At 36.2% G+C, this 16260-nt stretch overlaps 1 protein-coding gene across 2 annotated transcripts; it reads left to right on the forward strand.

Moving 5' to 3' along the window:
- The first annotated feature begins 1892 nt into the window (after positions 1–1892).
- Positions 1893–7244, forward strand: LOC109207786 (uncharacterized calcium-binding protein At1g02270). 2 transcript variants are annotated; one of them, XM_019370779.1, is made up of 10 exons: positions 1893–2260; positions 2360–2464; positions 2592–2697; positions 3510–3730; positions 3849–3925; positions 4022–4130; positions 4217–4342; positions 5667–5777; positions 5936–6043; positions 6415–7244. In XM_019370779.1, exons 1-10 carry the CDS (start codon positions 2126–2128, stop codon positions 6655–6657), a joined length of 1341 nt encoding a protein of 446 aa, XP_019226324.1. In that variant the 5' UTR covers positions 1893–2125; the 3' UTR covers positions 6658–7244. The 2 variants fall into 2 exon arrangements, with proteins under 2 accessions (XP_019226324.1, XP_019226325.1); XM_019370780.1 differs by having other exon boundaries at positions 1894–2260; positions 6418–7244.
- Positions 7245–16260: the final 9016 nt, after the last annotated feature.

Genomic DNA, 16260 nt, shown 5'->3' on the forward strand with positions numbered 1-16260 from the left:
AACTAGAATATTCGCGAAGAGTGCTTTGTACAATTTTTTATTTATTTTCAAAGCTCGATTTGAAATTTTAACCGATTAGAAATGAAAAAAATCTCATTTATCCCATTACACTTGTTTAAATATGATTGCATCATTTGAACTTAATAATTGCATCTGCCTTTGCTATACCAAAGAGAAGTCACTCTCACATTCACTTTCGGCAAAAACGATTATTCTAGCTGGCTGGGTGTTTGGCCCACCTTATACATTATGTTCAACATTCACTTATGAATGCTACGATACTTATGTCTATCTAATCCCCCCCCCCCCCTACCCCCCTTTTTTTTTTTGCATGTGGGGAGATTTTATAAAATACATTGAATTTCATTTGACTTTAATTTAGAATTTAACGTAAACTTAACTTATTTTAATCTAATTTGATTTCTGTATGTGAACTGAGTTGATTCCTTTCAAACCAAATGTGTTGTTGTTGTTGTTGTTATTTCACTTTCAGTGTCAAACAAATTACCCTTAAGATGCACAATTAGAGAAGTATTGTAACGATTTGATGTTTATATTCAAAGCTCGCGCACATATTATGACAATTCATTATCTTGGAGAGAAAAAAATTATTGTTGAGGTTAAGGTATTAATTAACTTGCACGTAGGAATCTACTTATTCCATTTTGGACTTTTATACACACACTTATGTAATAAAAGTAAAATTGTTGCACTTGTTATATATAATGCAGGCGTGGAAAATCAACAAAAATATGACAAATACCTAATATTTCAGTTAGGGAGTTGATAGTAAGAGGGTGGATTGGAATGAGGAGAGCAACTTAGCTTTGTGATTGTGATGGTTTGTGATTATACTACACAAGTTTAGTTATGGATTTTAGCTTCTTAGTCTGACTAAAGTAATCATTATTAGGGCCTAGTTTAGATAAAGCACCCCTTATCGCCCTACGGCATCTGGTTAGGACACAAAGTTTATTCTATTCCTAAAATAGCGAATTCTTTACCAGTATTCCCTTTCAAAGACAGAGCACTCGTGGCACAAACTTGGCCTTTTGCCTTAGAAAGAGTTAAAACCATTTGCTTGTAATACAGAGATAAGGATCATCAGTACATTTACGTGTATAGATTATAAAGAAAGACAATTGATTAAAAAACTTAATTAATAAAGCCATAAGGGATCTCATGTATAAAATGGGTAAAGAAACAAAAAGTATGCAAATTCTGTTGTTTGATATAATGACTTTAAACGTCGAAGCATTTGTTGTATCATTTGCATAATTAAGAAATTCGGAAAATCATATTCTAGTTTTATCATATGTTCACGAGGAATGCATTCTTTGCAATGCATTTTTATTTAATAAAAAACAATTCAGCTTTTTATCATAAATTGTTGATATCAAAATATCAAATATATTGCAAGAGAATGATGCTCGGTTCCTTCTATAAACCTCGAAAAAGAATAAATTCAATTCAATAAAGGGAAAAAACAAAATAAAAAAGATAACAAATTCGAAATGGGATATTCTCAGAACATGTTATTTTTAACCAAGATATTCCAGACTTTTCCAAGTGCATGGACCAAAGGGAGACTAGCAAACAATTTGCACAATATTATTCCATATTAATAGTGATGAAAATATATATTCCATAATGGTAGAGCACTTTGCCTCCATTCATTTTTCTTTTATTTAATTATAATTATTTTCATTTTTCAATTGGGCCGGTTGTAGTATTTGCAAAGTGGGACCCGAGTTAATATATTCTAAGCAAATCAGACAACTCCTTCATTTATAACCCTGCAAGTTTAAAAGGTCGGAGTATATTGTATTTTATTTCATAAAGCAAAATAAAGAAAAATAAAAAAATATAAAGAAAACCAAAATAGCAGAGGAGGAGAAACATTCACTGGCACCCATAAAAACCAAATTTATCTTTCAGCTTCCCCACTTCTCTCCATTGATAACACCCGTTCCTTCTTTTTTCATCTCTCTAAAAATCTCCAATAATTTCTTTCTTTTTCATTCATTTAAACCCATTGTGCCTACATTGGTTGAAAGTTTTCCATAAAAATCTTCGTTTTATTTGTCATAAAATTGTACGCTCAATTACTACCTATTGTTGAATTATGGGAAGGAAGAATAGAGGAACAACGAAAGGAAGAGTCTCAAGAATTGGAAGCTATGCTATTGCCGAACCCAATTCAATTTCTTGTACCACTTTTAATATTCTCGCACCCATTTATAAAAGACTCAATCTTGAGGTAGTTTTTTTTTTCTGTTTCTATTGCCATTATTGTCTGCTTTTGTTAGGTTTAAGGATCTGTTAATGAGTATTTTTCTTCTTTTTGGGTTTGTTCTAGGACCAGAGTTGCAGAGAAAGCGATTACAGGGCGAATTGGTTGAGCAGGAATCATAGGATATTGGATTGGTTGTTGTACGAGAGGTCTTCCATTATGTGTCTTCAGGTTTAAAGTTTTAACCCTTTTTTGTATGAAATTGGATCTCTCTTTGTCTTTATGCCTTTTTTTTTTTGCTTAAAAATAAAAGGTAAAGTGTTTGATGATATTAAAGGTTCTATTAAATTGGTTATAGGAATTCTGGGTTGGGAATGAAGAGCTTGTTGGTATATATGACAAGAGGCTAGGAGATGCTGGATATATTAATTTCAAGCTTGCTCGAACCAATAATCGTGGTGATGGTAATCCTCCTCCCTTTTTCCTTCTAATTATATTCGGTAAAAACTTACCCGCACTTGTGTTTACCACCAGAAAATATTTAGAAAAACTTTTCCTTTTTCCCTGTTCAGTTTGAGGAATTCCTCCAACCCCCCCCCCCTCCCCCAAACCCCAATCCCAACCCCACCCCCCGGCTCTAACTATTGGAACAACATATAATGAATGGAGTTCTAAAGAATAGGTGCAAATACAAAAAATATAAGAAAACTGTTCCTACTTCAATGTGTAATTGAAGGAACTTGTATGTTTGGTGGCATTGATTGTCTTCCCTGTTTCTTGACAATAATGTCAATGGGATTGGTTAATCTGTCCATTCTCCTACTTTTTAATTGCTTTTCTAGATCAAGTAAACAAATGAAAGTGCTTTTTGTAAAAGAAATAAATTGTTGTTTAGATTCTTGTCAACTATGTATTGAACAGGTCAGAATTTGTTGAACTGCCTGAAAAAATGTACTGATGATTTACTTATCAAAAAATAAAAAAACAGTGATGAGTTTGGGAAAGTTGGAAAACATCTTAAGGTCTGTTGTGTTCTGAAGGGAAACTTGATATCATATCATGTCATTTACCTCAGAGAAAGCAGGAACAGCTATCTCTGATTCCTCACAAAATCGATACTTTTCAGTAGGAGAGCCAGTTTTTTAATTTGTTGATATAAATTTCTGTTGACCTCTACGGAAAGGACATAGTATTGCCGTAGGTGTTAGCTATGTTATGTGGTATCTTAATTCATAATGATTCATTTTTGAATTGCTTCATTTTTCGCCTCATTCAGGTCTGCTGACCGCCGTTCATAAGGACTACTTCAGGGTTATAGCCCACAGAGAGCTGCTTTTCAATGATTTTGGAGACCGTGTTGCTCAACTATTGCATGTTGAACTAATTGCACCTTATGCACAATGTCGAAACAATAACGTTCGGCAAGAAATGCTGATAGTGAACACACACCTTTTGTTTCCTCATGATTCAAGTTTGTCCTTGGAAAGACTGCGGCAGGTACATTAATCTTTATATGGTACTCTTGCTCCGCAGAAGAGTGAAAATCTAATGCAAAAAATTTTCATACCTTTTTCTTGGTTTAACCTTTCACCTGTATCATGGTTCTCTTGAACAGGTCTACAAGATATTGCAATATGTGGAATCATATCAGAAAGAAAATAAGCTTAATCCCTTGCCAATTATACTGTGCGGGTAATTATTCAGAAACCTTTTTTTGGGGGCTCTGTTGGATATCTCCGTTACTGGTAGATTTTGCTAATTTTAGTTGTATACTTTTTAATATTGAAGTGACTGGAATGGAAGCAAGCGTGGCCATGTTTACAAATTCCTCAGATCTCAAGGATTTGTATCATCATATGATACTGCTCACCAATACACTGATGCTGATGCACACAAGGTCAGTTACCTCTCATTGTTTTTGCTCCTCTTGGCCCCCGCGGCTGCAGGTTTCTTTTGATGTTGATGCCTTTTTCTATTATGCAGTGGGTGAGCCACCGTAACCACCGTGGGAACATCTGTGGTGTGGATTTTATATGGCTTTTAAATCCAAATAGCTACAGGAAATTGCTGAAAACAAGTTGGGGAAATGTAATTTTTGGAATGTTCAAGGTAAACATAACATTCTTATTTTATTTAGCAGCTTCCCTTGTGCATTCTTTCCCCATATTTTGAAATCATGTTTGAAAAGCAATCTGGTTCGGTTAGAATAGGAAGCTGGAAGTTGATACTGATTCCTTTTGTTCAAACTTGTTGCTCTATGATGTTGCTGAGCAATTGCCAATTTTGAGATCTTTTCTTTGCTTACCATCACTATGATAGCATATCTACAAGTCCATTCCAATTTAATGTAAAAAAAAATTGGGAAGGGCTTTTAGTGTGGGGTTTTCTCTGAGTTCTTTATTTAGCTAAGTGTGCAGAAGTAAAATAGATTAGGTCCTGGTCCCTGGTCCCTGGTCCACCTTACTTTGCACCTGAACTTTTGTGTGGCATGCTCTTATTGTTTTTTTCTCCTATCGTACAACGATAACTACTACTATGCGTCAATCCTAAGCAAGTTGGGATTAGCTATATGAATCCTCACTGACCGTGTCTCTCCATTTATGCAAATCTCGGACCAATATTGTACCATACTAAACATAAAAAGTAGTAAAAAAAATGAAAAGTACTAGAGATTTTCTATATTTTCTAGTGGCATATAAAATTCTTATAAGACTAAAAGACTCCTAGAAAACATGAGACCTAAAATAAATACAAACATGACTGAAACACACTTCCGACTAATTTGTATCATCTATATAGATCTTTTTCTTCCATTGTGCCCTATTTTTTGCTAAGTTTGCATGGATCCCAAGAGATTATATGTCTTTCGGGATAAACTTCTTTCCGTGTGATTATGTCTACCTCGTCCCCACACCATGATTCACTATGGTTTCACACCTATGGACTGATGCATCTGGAGGTTGATGCAGAACATGACTGAACCTTCTCAGGCGACCTTTTCTTATTTTATCCTTGATGTGTGTTGCTTGCACGTTTTGCCAAATTTGATCATTTTTAATCTTGTCTAATCTTGTATGACCTCATATCTATCTTAACATTGGCATCTCTGCGACACTCATCTTGTGAATGACTTTAATGGTCCAGCGTTCACTCCCATATAATATTGCTCGTCCTATAATTGTTCTATGCAACTTATTTTTGACTTTGGTAGGCATCCTTTTTCACATAACACCCCAACAATACTCTTCGTTTCAACCATCCTATTTTGATTCTATGTGTAACTTCTCTACCTCTCAAACCATTTTCTTGGAACATCAAGCCTAAATATCTAATTTCACTCTTTCTATTGTAAATGAATGAAATATCTCCGTTTTATATGCTCTGATTATTTGTTGTGTAGAAGGTACTGATCTAACTATTCCTTCAATTTCAGTATCAACTTCGCCGAGCCTCGTTGACTGAGAATGATGCGTTTGCTTTCCTCAAAGCTGACAGTGATGGTGATTACATTACGTATGCTGGGTTTTGTGAAGCGCTCCGTCAGGTAACTTTTAACTCATGAATTCAAACATCTCTCTACTTTTTGTAGGTGTTGCGCACATGTGGAGAGAAATGGATTGAACCTCCCAAGGGTTCTCTGTTATCTCTATCTCTATTCAATCTTGTGAAATGATGCTAAACGTTTGTACCCTGACCCCACAGCTTAATCTGATTGGACATTGCTATGGGCTGAGTGCTGAGGAAATAAAGGATTTGTGGTTGCAAGCAGACATTGATGGAAATGGAGTTCTTGATTACAGTGAATTTCAGGTATTGATGCTTAATGCTTTAGAGATTCTACTTATTGTTTTTGTGCTTGAGTTATTTCTTATCTGTATATCTATGTACATAATTCACAAGTTGGTTTATTGTAAAACTGCAACAAGACTGTTTTACTGTTAGCTTGAAGGTGCTTTAGCTGATCTCAGGGTTGATTTAAGAGCATAATCATCCTACTAATTATGTATTTGTTTTATCGGTGTACTTAGTATTACTTTTAGCATCAACCAGTCTACATTTGCTTGGCTTTCTTTCGCACTAGATTTTGGCAGCCATTTATCTTCAATGTAGGGACAGAATTTATCTATAATCAAACAACTTGCAAAAACTGACAATTAATTTATGTATCTTTAATCAAATAGCAGCAGCGGGTATGGAATCCTACATGGTCAGAGCAAAGAGATGGAATAAGCGATGAGGCATCGGACGACGACGTTGTTAGTGATACCGAAGAAACAATTGGTTTTAGTGTCAAGAATGCAGTTCTCTTCCCCACAGAAGTTGAGAAAGGAACATGGCCTGAAGATTATTCACTTTCTGATCACGCCAAACTCACTGTGGTATTTTCACCTGTAAGAATGTTATGCTGTCAATTGTCCCGATAGTTTTTTGAATGTTGATTGCCTTGAACTGAAATCTTAAGTAGAAAAGGCCTGAGGAATGTAGCCAGACTACAAGATTCTCAAACTGCTGCCTGAGTTCTCGACTGGAGAGACTTATGCTTGGTTCCCAACTGAACTCTGATAAAGATTATAATACCATCTTGAGGCACAGATAGGGATGCTAAGTATTATAGTACAAGTGGTGCCCGCTCCTTCCGAGTATTTGGTAAAGTGGTGTCTGATGCCTGTATCTTCCAGTTCATTCAAAGTGGCTGTCTGCATCGATGAAGACCTACTCTGACTTTCGAGCATAATGGGGTTCATATCTTCATATCCTCTTGTTACCTCTACCTGTTCCATGCTGGTATTTTAAGGTAGAGGTAGAAGTATATATAGAGGAAGCAGGACGTGTAAATATTTTGCTAATGAAAGATGTAGCTTAGTAACAATCCTCTTTGTATTCGACTGAGCATTTTGACTGCTGCAATGTTCAGTCTGATAATTGCATTGTGTATTACAGTTGCAACAACTACTCAAGTTGCTGAAACAGTAACAAAGAAAAACATTGCGTGTGCACTTGGTTCTTTTTATTGATGCATTTCCTTCCACGGAAAAATTACTTTCTGCAGATAATTATATACTAGCATTTGTTAATTGGAAATAACTGGAAATAATTAAAAAGTGAAAAACAGCTGCTGACTTAGAAGATAAAAAGAAGAAAAAGATACAGAACCATTTGCCAATCGAATTGGTAAGATATGCAAAAGAAAAGAGTGATTATTGTTATAAAATAAAGATTTTAAAGTAAATAAACCGAAGACAAGTAGAGAGAGATATTTTATTCAATTTCAAACTAGTGTACATAATGAACTGAAATCTTCTCTATTTATAGAAGAAAGGAAGCTGATGTGTAAGCTGCTACTGCAAGCTGCTTGTAAGTTGCTTGTAAGCTGCTATTGCAAGCTGCTGTGTAAACTGCTTGTAAGCTGCTACTGTCCCAGATATAGATAATCTTCTACTGGGGTAATATTTATCCATAACGGAGTACCGAAATGATAAGCTTCTTCAGGAGGCTTATTTCCAATAGAGTACTAAATAGACAAACATATTTACGGCGGAGTCCCATATGGATAAGCTTCTTCAGGAAGCTTATTTACAACGGAGTACTAAATGAACATCCATAATATAATATATGTTTATAACACTCCCCCTTGGATGTTCATTGTGCCTCATTAAAAACCTTTAAGGAAAACCCCATGGGGAAAAAAACCTTAGTAAGGAAAAAAGAGAACATCGCTTATTTTACTCCCCCTGATGAAAATCTTGTTTCAAATATTCGAGTCAGCATTCCAATTCTTGTATACCATCTTCTCAAAAGTTGAATTTGTAGAAAATATTATCCACCACTATTTCATATCGATTTAAATTAATCTCATCAAACCAAGAAGCTGCTGCAAGTCCTTTCATTGAGTTGCTTCCAACCTGCCTGCATCAGCTGCTTGTAGAAAACTTCAATGGAGTATTAAATGGATATTCTTCTTCGGGAAGATTATCTACAGTGGAGTAATAAATGGACATCCACAGTAATATTTTCATAACACTCCCCCTTGGATGTTCATTATTATGTGCCTCGTTAAAACCTTACTAAGAAAAACCCCGTGGGAAAAAATTCTAGTTAAGGAAAAAGAGTACACTATACATTGCAAGCTGCCTCATGAAAAACCTTACCAGGAAAAACTCAGTGGGAAAAAAACCTGAGCAAGGGAAAAAGAGTACAGTGCATACTTTACTCCCCCTGATAAAGACTTGGGTATTTCAGGTTCAAGGAGTTCATCATCCAGAAGGACAAATCCTTATTCACTTCAAGTGATCGAACAACCATTGGTGTACTCAATGGGTGCGCTTTGTCCATGTAAAAGCGTTTTAAGGCCCTTTCTGTATAGACAGATTGATGGATAAAGATCCTGTCTGCTAAATGTTCAATTTGCAGACCAAGACAAAGTTTTGTCTTTCCAAGATCTTTCGTCTCAAATTCTTTCTTAAGATATTCAATTGCGTTTTGGAGCTCTTCTGGAGTTCCAACAAGATTTATGTCATCAACATAAACAGCAAGTATATCAAATTCTAAATACATGGACAAATAACATCATTTATGTAACCTTCTTTTAGCAAAGGTTCACTGAGGCGAAAATACCACATGCGCCCAGATTGCTTTAAACCGTACAAAGATCTTTGTAATTTGATTGAATACGTTTCCCAAGATTTTGAATTTGCTTCAGGCATTTTAAATCCTTCAGGGATCTTCATATAGAAATAATCAAATGAGTCATATAAGTTATGAATTACATTTAAATAGCATGACATCTTCAGGTGTCTGGACTACAGGTCCGATCCTCACAATCATTTACAATATTGTATCAAATATATCGTCGACGATCATTTTGTATCGGTTCCTAAGCGACATAACTTGTTGAGATCTCATCACTTTCTTTATTTTCAAGTACCTGAACTTCTTCTGGAATTTCATGAAATGTTATGTCGTGGGCTCTTTTAGAGCTCATTTCCTCCTCATTATGATCATTAGCTCCTTATCATTTTTCAAGGATTGTTACCTTTGGAACCGATTGGTCTACCACGCTTCATGCGTACAGTAAACTATATCCTTCAGGGACTTTAATTTTAATTGGAGCATTTGCAGCTGAAATATGATATTAAATTTTGGATCAGCAAATGCTTCTGGCATTTGACTTAAATCGAATGATAATTCGATTCATATAGCATATTTTTCAGCTGTTTATTCCATCCCCCAAATGCTAGAAAAACTAACATATATCCCCAATCTTCTTTGGGAAATATATCTTTGTGCATTGTGGTAGAGAAATTAATCATATACCACACATCAAAAGATAGTAAAAATATTTTGGTTCTGATCCTAAACCAATTGTGAGGGGAGGACCTATCATATATTGTTGGTCTGATGCATACAAGTGCTGTTATATGCAATTTAGAGAATCTTAGACCAACACATGAAGCTTTGTTCTCATAAGCAATGGTTTAGCCATAGGTATTCAATGCTAAACCAGCTTGGATATAAACCAACATTATCAAGATGAACTGTCTTGATTTCATAATTGTGACGACCCGACCCGTCGTCTCATGTATTACAGCCTCGTTTCCCCCATTTACTGCTTCTTCATGTTTCATTATCAGCAACGAGTGAGTTATAGTTGAATTGAATTGGTTTGGATAGGAAATGAGACACTTAGTCTCCTTAAGGAGAGTTTGGTTTGGAATAGTCAACCGGATGTTGACTTGTGAGTTAGAGGGCTCGGAATGGGTTTTCGACGATTCGGTTAGCTTCGGGGAATAATTTGTGACTTAGGAATGCGATCGGAATTGAATTTGGAGGTCCGATGTGGAATTAGGCCTGAATTGGCGAAGTTTGAATTTTGGCGAAATCCGGTTGATAGGTGAGATTTTGATCCGAGGGTCGGAATGGAGTTCCGAGAGTTGCAGTAGCTCCGTTAGGTGATTTTGGATATGTGTGCAAAGTTTCAGGCCATTCGGAGGTGGTTAGGTCGGGTTTTTGATCGAATGTGCAATTCGGAAGTTTTTAAGAAACTTAGGCTTTGATTTGAGGATAATTGAGGATTTTGATGTTAACGATAGTGTTTTGATGGTTCGGGCGAGTTTGAATAAGGTAATAGATCATGTATGTTCTTTTGGTTGAGGTCCCGGGGGCCTCGGGGTGAATTCGGGTGGTTAAACGGAGAATTCAGAGTTTGTTGCATGTTTGAAGTTTGTTGGTTCTGTCATTTCCGCATCTGCGAAAAAGGGACCGCATAAGCGGTTCCGCAGATGCGGTGTATTGGTCGCAGAAGCGGTCCTTGAGGGACTAGGGTTTTCCGCAGAAGCGGGCGTGGATCCGCAAATGCGGCGACCGCAGAAGCGGTTCTAGACCGCATAAGCGGTCCGGGGGAATTTAAGTGAGATCGCAGAAGCGATCGTTTGGTCGCATACGCGGTGACCGCAGGTGCGGCTTATTAACCGCAGAAGCGGAAAAACGGTCTGGGTTTAAGTGAACAGTGGTTCACGAATTGGAAAGAGAAGAAAAATATTTTGGACTTCGGCTTAGGCGGTTTCTTGGGCGATTTTGAAGAGAATTCGAAGGGGCTTCATCAGGTATGAACTATTGGACTCGGATTATGTTTATATAGTGTAAAATCATGGATTGAACACTGAAATTTAAGGGATTAAATGCTAAAAATGGAGGTTAGGGCTTGAAACTTAAGAGAGCTTAAATTGATGATTTGAGGGGTCAAATGGACTCCGATTCTTGTGAGTTTGATATGTATAGACTCGTGGCGAGATAAGGATCGTTTTGATGTAAAGTTTTCTGGATTTCGAGAAGTGGGCCCGGGGCTCAGGTTTTGCTAATTTCGCGATTTTCGATATTTTTCGATTGGGTTATGTTTCTTTGGCACATTGTAACGTATTCGTTGTGGTTTTGGGCAGATTCGACGCGCGAGGAGGTCGATTCGAGAGGAAAGGGCATTGCGAGCTAGTCTTCGGCCGGCTAGAGGTGAGTAATAGATGTAGATGATAACCTGAGGGTTTGAAACCCCGGCATATCACACTGTGACGCTATATTGAGGCGAGACACGCATTCCATGACGAGTGCGGGGTCGATTGTGGCTTATTCCGCCCCGAACGATGTCCAAGCTGTGTGTTGGACTATAGATTGATTTGTAAACATCCTACTTGGATTGTTATGATATATTTGGGCTGTGTGCCGACTATTTGAATCCCTTGGGGATTATTATCACCGCTTCCATGATATTCAGCATGCTATATGATTTCAGTCCTGAGTTTTAAACAGTGTTTCGAAATACTTAGTCACCTTCCAAAGGTTTTAAAGACTTAAACGATAATTTCCTAATAATTGGAACTGAGAATTAAAAATCTGACTTTGATGTATAACTCACGTGCATATTCTGGACTGAGTGTGGATCGGGCTGCACGCCGCAGCGATGTCACGATGATATTGCGCTTGGGCTGTAGGAGCCCCTCCGGAGTCTGAACCCCCACAGTGAGCACGAGTACCCAAATGGATCGGGCTGTACGCCGCAGCGGTCATGTGCATTGCATTGCATTCATGCTTTGATGTTATCTGATTTATTTGATTCTGTTTTGTTGCCATTTCACCGTTAATTATGCTAAATTGTTAGTTTTAGCTTTACATTGTGGTATTTTCGAGATTTCTTACTTTCAGCCATTATATATGTCTATTACCACTGATTTGGAAGTACTCACTTTACTCCCTGCACCTCGCGTGCAGTTGCAGGTATCGTTCACCCGGTAGCGGGTTATTAGCGGATTGAAGATATTGTTATTGTAGCTGAGCAAAGTGACCGCCAACGTTCGCGGCACCGGATGTTGTCTTTTGTTTTCCAGAAATTTTACTTGTATATATTTATTGGCCTGTAGTTGTGTTAAGGTTTCCTTAGATGCTCGTGACTTGTGACACCCCGGTCGGGTAGTAATTAACAGTTTCTAATGCCATTAAGTTATATCTTCTATTCATTTATGTTTAATAATTGTTAGTGAAAGGATTTGGGTTAGTTGGCTGGCCTTGTCTTCACGAGAGGCGCCATCACGATCGGGTATGGGAATTGGGTCGTGACAATAATCTGAAAGTTATGCTCTTAGTTGAGAAAAACAATTTCAAATGCCAAACTGCATGTTGACAATGAACACACATGTAACCATCTTATATATGCATCTATAAGTGGTTCACATGATAGGTGAATGGGCCCATATTCACCTTTTATATATTCCAGAATTCAGGGGTCTTAGTCCCAACTTTAGCCGGTACAACCAATTTATTATGAGAACAAGCAGCACAAGAGAATTCTTGAAGAATCTTCTGGTTCTTCAGTATATGTTTATCAGAATTCTCAAATAGCTCATTTAAAAATGACAAATGAAAACTTCAAGTTTATCATGGCATGTCCTATCTCTTAGTAAACGTCTAGTTACTATAGCATAAACTTTTGCATTAGTAAACTTCTAGTTTACTATGATACATGATGTAGTACAAATTGAAGAATAAGGCGGGTAACTTCTCATATACATATTATTTTACCCCCTATTATTGTGGAAACGTGAAGATTTTCAATCTTCCAATCATTTGTAGTCTCAATATGATAGCCAGTTGTATTAGTAAACTTCGGGTTTACTACAACATATTTTGACCACAATCATATAATATGAATGACAAATTTGCATATAAGCTCTTCGGGAGCCTTCAATTTATTTTCCACAATCAAATATTATTTAGACACTTCTTGTATCATGTGTCTTCTAGACAAACAGTTAGCTCTTAGGAGCTTTTGATAAATTTTGTACTAACAAATAGTGCTCAGACACTTCTGGTGTCATGAGAGAAAATCATAATCAAATTAACAATATAAAGACAATTCTAAATTTATAAATGTAAGAAATTAAGAATTTCAGTATTTTTACCACCAATTTTGTGACAAATATCTCCTTCAGGGAGAAACGCCATTAACATCTGAATAATTTATATCAAAGCGGTAACCACATAGTCATTACATCCTTCAGGGAAAGATATATGAGTTGTTATTTCCTTCGGGGAACTCGATAACTAACCATAATATATTAATGTGGTTGTAATAGAAAGCATTCTACAAGAATACTTTTGCCTTGGAATGATATTTAATAAAAAAATTCAAGATATTTTACGTACAACAGGTACGTGCGACAATGATCTTTATGCCACAAAAATAAGATTTATATCCTTTTTTATTCTACCTCTTCAGGAGGTGAGTTGTGGTATTACTTCATTCGCTCCAGGGATGAAAATGTGTTTCAAAAATAACTTTGAATAGCTTATTATTTTGTTTAAGCACAGAAAGACACAGTTTCATAATATTTTCCTGCTTCAGGAGAAAATTTCAATTGTGTTACTTCTTCAGGAGCAAATTTAAAATACGAAATATTGAGTATATATTCCCTCAATAATATTACCTCTTCTGGAGGTGAATTGTAATATATTCACATCAAAAGCGCGCTCATATTTACGAGCTTTATTAATATTGTCACATTCACTTCAGGAATGGATTAATATTCATCAAAAGTTCTCATCCTTCAGGGAACGGAACATAATTCTTTGAACGTGCATTAATCACACCAAATTGTGTGACGACTTAGAACCTCTTTTAAGATATTGCTACTTCAGGAGCAAATCGAGGCATGCAAGTAATATAGAGAAATTTTCTCTAACTTATCTTCAATTGTAACCATAGAAAGTCTAAATTATCACTTCTGGTGGTTATAGGCATATACAACTTCTGGTGGTTAAAAAAATTTAGTTACAATGAGATATACGAAACATAACCACTTCCAGTGGTTATATATTTCTTGCAAACTCTGCAAGAGTTTAAGTGGATCTAACAATGTTATCCACTTTATAGTCCTTTATTAAGATAATTAGGATGAAGAAAATAAATACAACATAGGTACTGTATACGTAGCATATAACCAAGCAAGCGAAGATAAAGATATTAAACCAAATATAAGCAAAAGACTCAAGTTACTTTACATAAATTTGGCCACTCCAGACGTAAGTAATATCCACATCTCTACCGCCAAGAAGAAAAGCTCACAACCTCAAGGATATAATATGCCTTATGATGCGCGGAATGAACAAGATCTAACCACGGATGTAAGAGCGTCGCGTTACATCAGAGATGAACACTGAAATAGAAATTAAATTTGAAGTAAGTGCTCAAAATGGCAGAGCCTCGTGCTGATAACGTGTTATAAAATAAAGATTTTAAAGTAAATAAACCGAAGACAAGTAGAGAGAGAGAGAGAGAGAGAGAGATTTTATTCAATTTCAAACTAATGTACATAATGAACTGAAATCTCCTCTATTTATAGAAGAAAGGAAGCTGCTGTGTAAGCTGCTACTGCAAGCTGCTGTGTAAGCTGCTTGTAAGTTGCTTGTAAGCTGCTACTACAAGCTGTTGTGTAAGCTGCTTGTAAGCTGCTACTGTCCCAGATATAGATAATCTTCTACTGGGGTAATATTTATCCATAACGGAGTACCGAAATGATAAGTTTCTTCAGGAGGCTTATTTCCAATAGAGTACTAAATAGACAGACATATTTACAGCGGAGTCCAATATGGATAAGCTTCTTCAGGAAGCTTATTTACCACGGAGTACTAAATGAACATCCATAATATAATATATGTTTATAACAATTATCACATTCCACATACAATCATTGAGCCCAACATATATATAGCACGAAAACATGGTGGTTTATCTTTTTAAAGAGGAGCAAAATTTGGGGCGTCACACCTTTAATACCTTAACTTTGGAATAAAGATCTTTGCAGCAACCATTGGTCTAGATTTTACTTTTCCGAATGATAAAAGAAAACGCATGCAAAATAACATTAAGAGCAAAAAGTTCAATAATAAAACAATTTTTAGGCTTAAAGTTAAAAAGATCATTGCTTTGCCCCCACCTACTTTTAGCCCATATTAGTAAGAAACTGAGAAAGCACTGGAAGACATAAAGAATATCTAGGATGGCGGGTGCTGACCGGAAAATCATTGATTTGTTTAGAGAGAAAGAACACAAACGAAGTTGTATACATTTATACAATTATGCGATTAATACAATGTTTGGTTAGATGACCAAGACTTGAATGTAAACTCTATGGTGTGGCGGTTAGACCGATTATATTGTATCACTTCTAGAAATTTGGCCAAAATCGTGATTTTTTAAAATATTTTATTTTATTTTATTTTATTTTTTTTACAAAACCGACCAACTTCGATCGTTTTTTTTTGCGCAAAAATGCGAAAAACTATTTTAGTGTCCTGTGAAATTTATTTTTTTAAAAAACCGACCGAAGTCGGTTGATTTTTCATATAAAATAAATTAAATAAAATTTAAAAAACCGACCGATTAAAAAACTCATGTTCAAATGATGAAGTTAGCAGAAATGAGGATGTTGAGATGGATGTGCCGGCATAGAAGGATAGATAAGATTATGAATGAAGATATGGCCCCCATAGTGAACAAGATGCAGAAAGTGAGGCTAAGATAGTTCGAACGTGTGAAGAGGAGAGGCACTGATGCCCCAGTAAGGAGGTGTGAGAAGTCGGCCTTGGTGGGTCTGAGGAGAGGTAGACGTATGTCATATAAGTATTGGGGAAAAGTGATTAGACAGAATATGGTGCTGCTTCAGCTTATCGACATGACCCTGAATAGGAGGGTGTGAAGGTCAAGAATTGAATAGAAGGTGAGTAGGTAGTCAGATTTTTCCTTGTCTATATTCTAGTGTTAGTCTTACATCTCTTATTCTTTGATTCCTATTACCACCTATTGTTCTTTAGCTTCAGTTTTCGTATTACTTTGCTGATGTTTGTTTCGCTTCTATTTTTTTACTATCTTACTTGAGTTATTGCTTGCTGCTACTGCTTCTTTTTCATTTTTTCTTAAGTCGATATCTATTGGAAACAACCTCTCTATCTTCTAAAGGTATGAATAAGACTGCATATATATA

The sequence above is a fragment of the Nicotiana attenuata genome, unplaced genomic scaffold (assembly GCF_001879085.1).
Source record: "Nicotiana attenuata strain UT unplaced genomic scaffold, NIATTr2, whole genome shotgun sequence".
NCBI classification, from domain to species: domain Eukaryota; kingdom Viridiplantae; phylum Streptophyta; class Magnoliopsida; order Solanales; family Solanaceae; genus Nicotiana; species Nicotiana attenuata.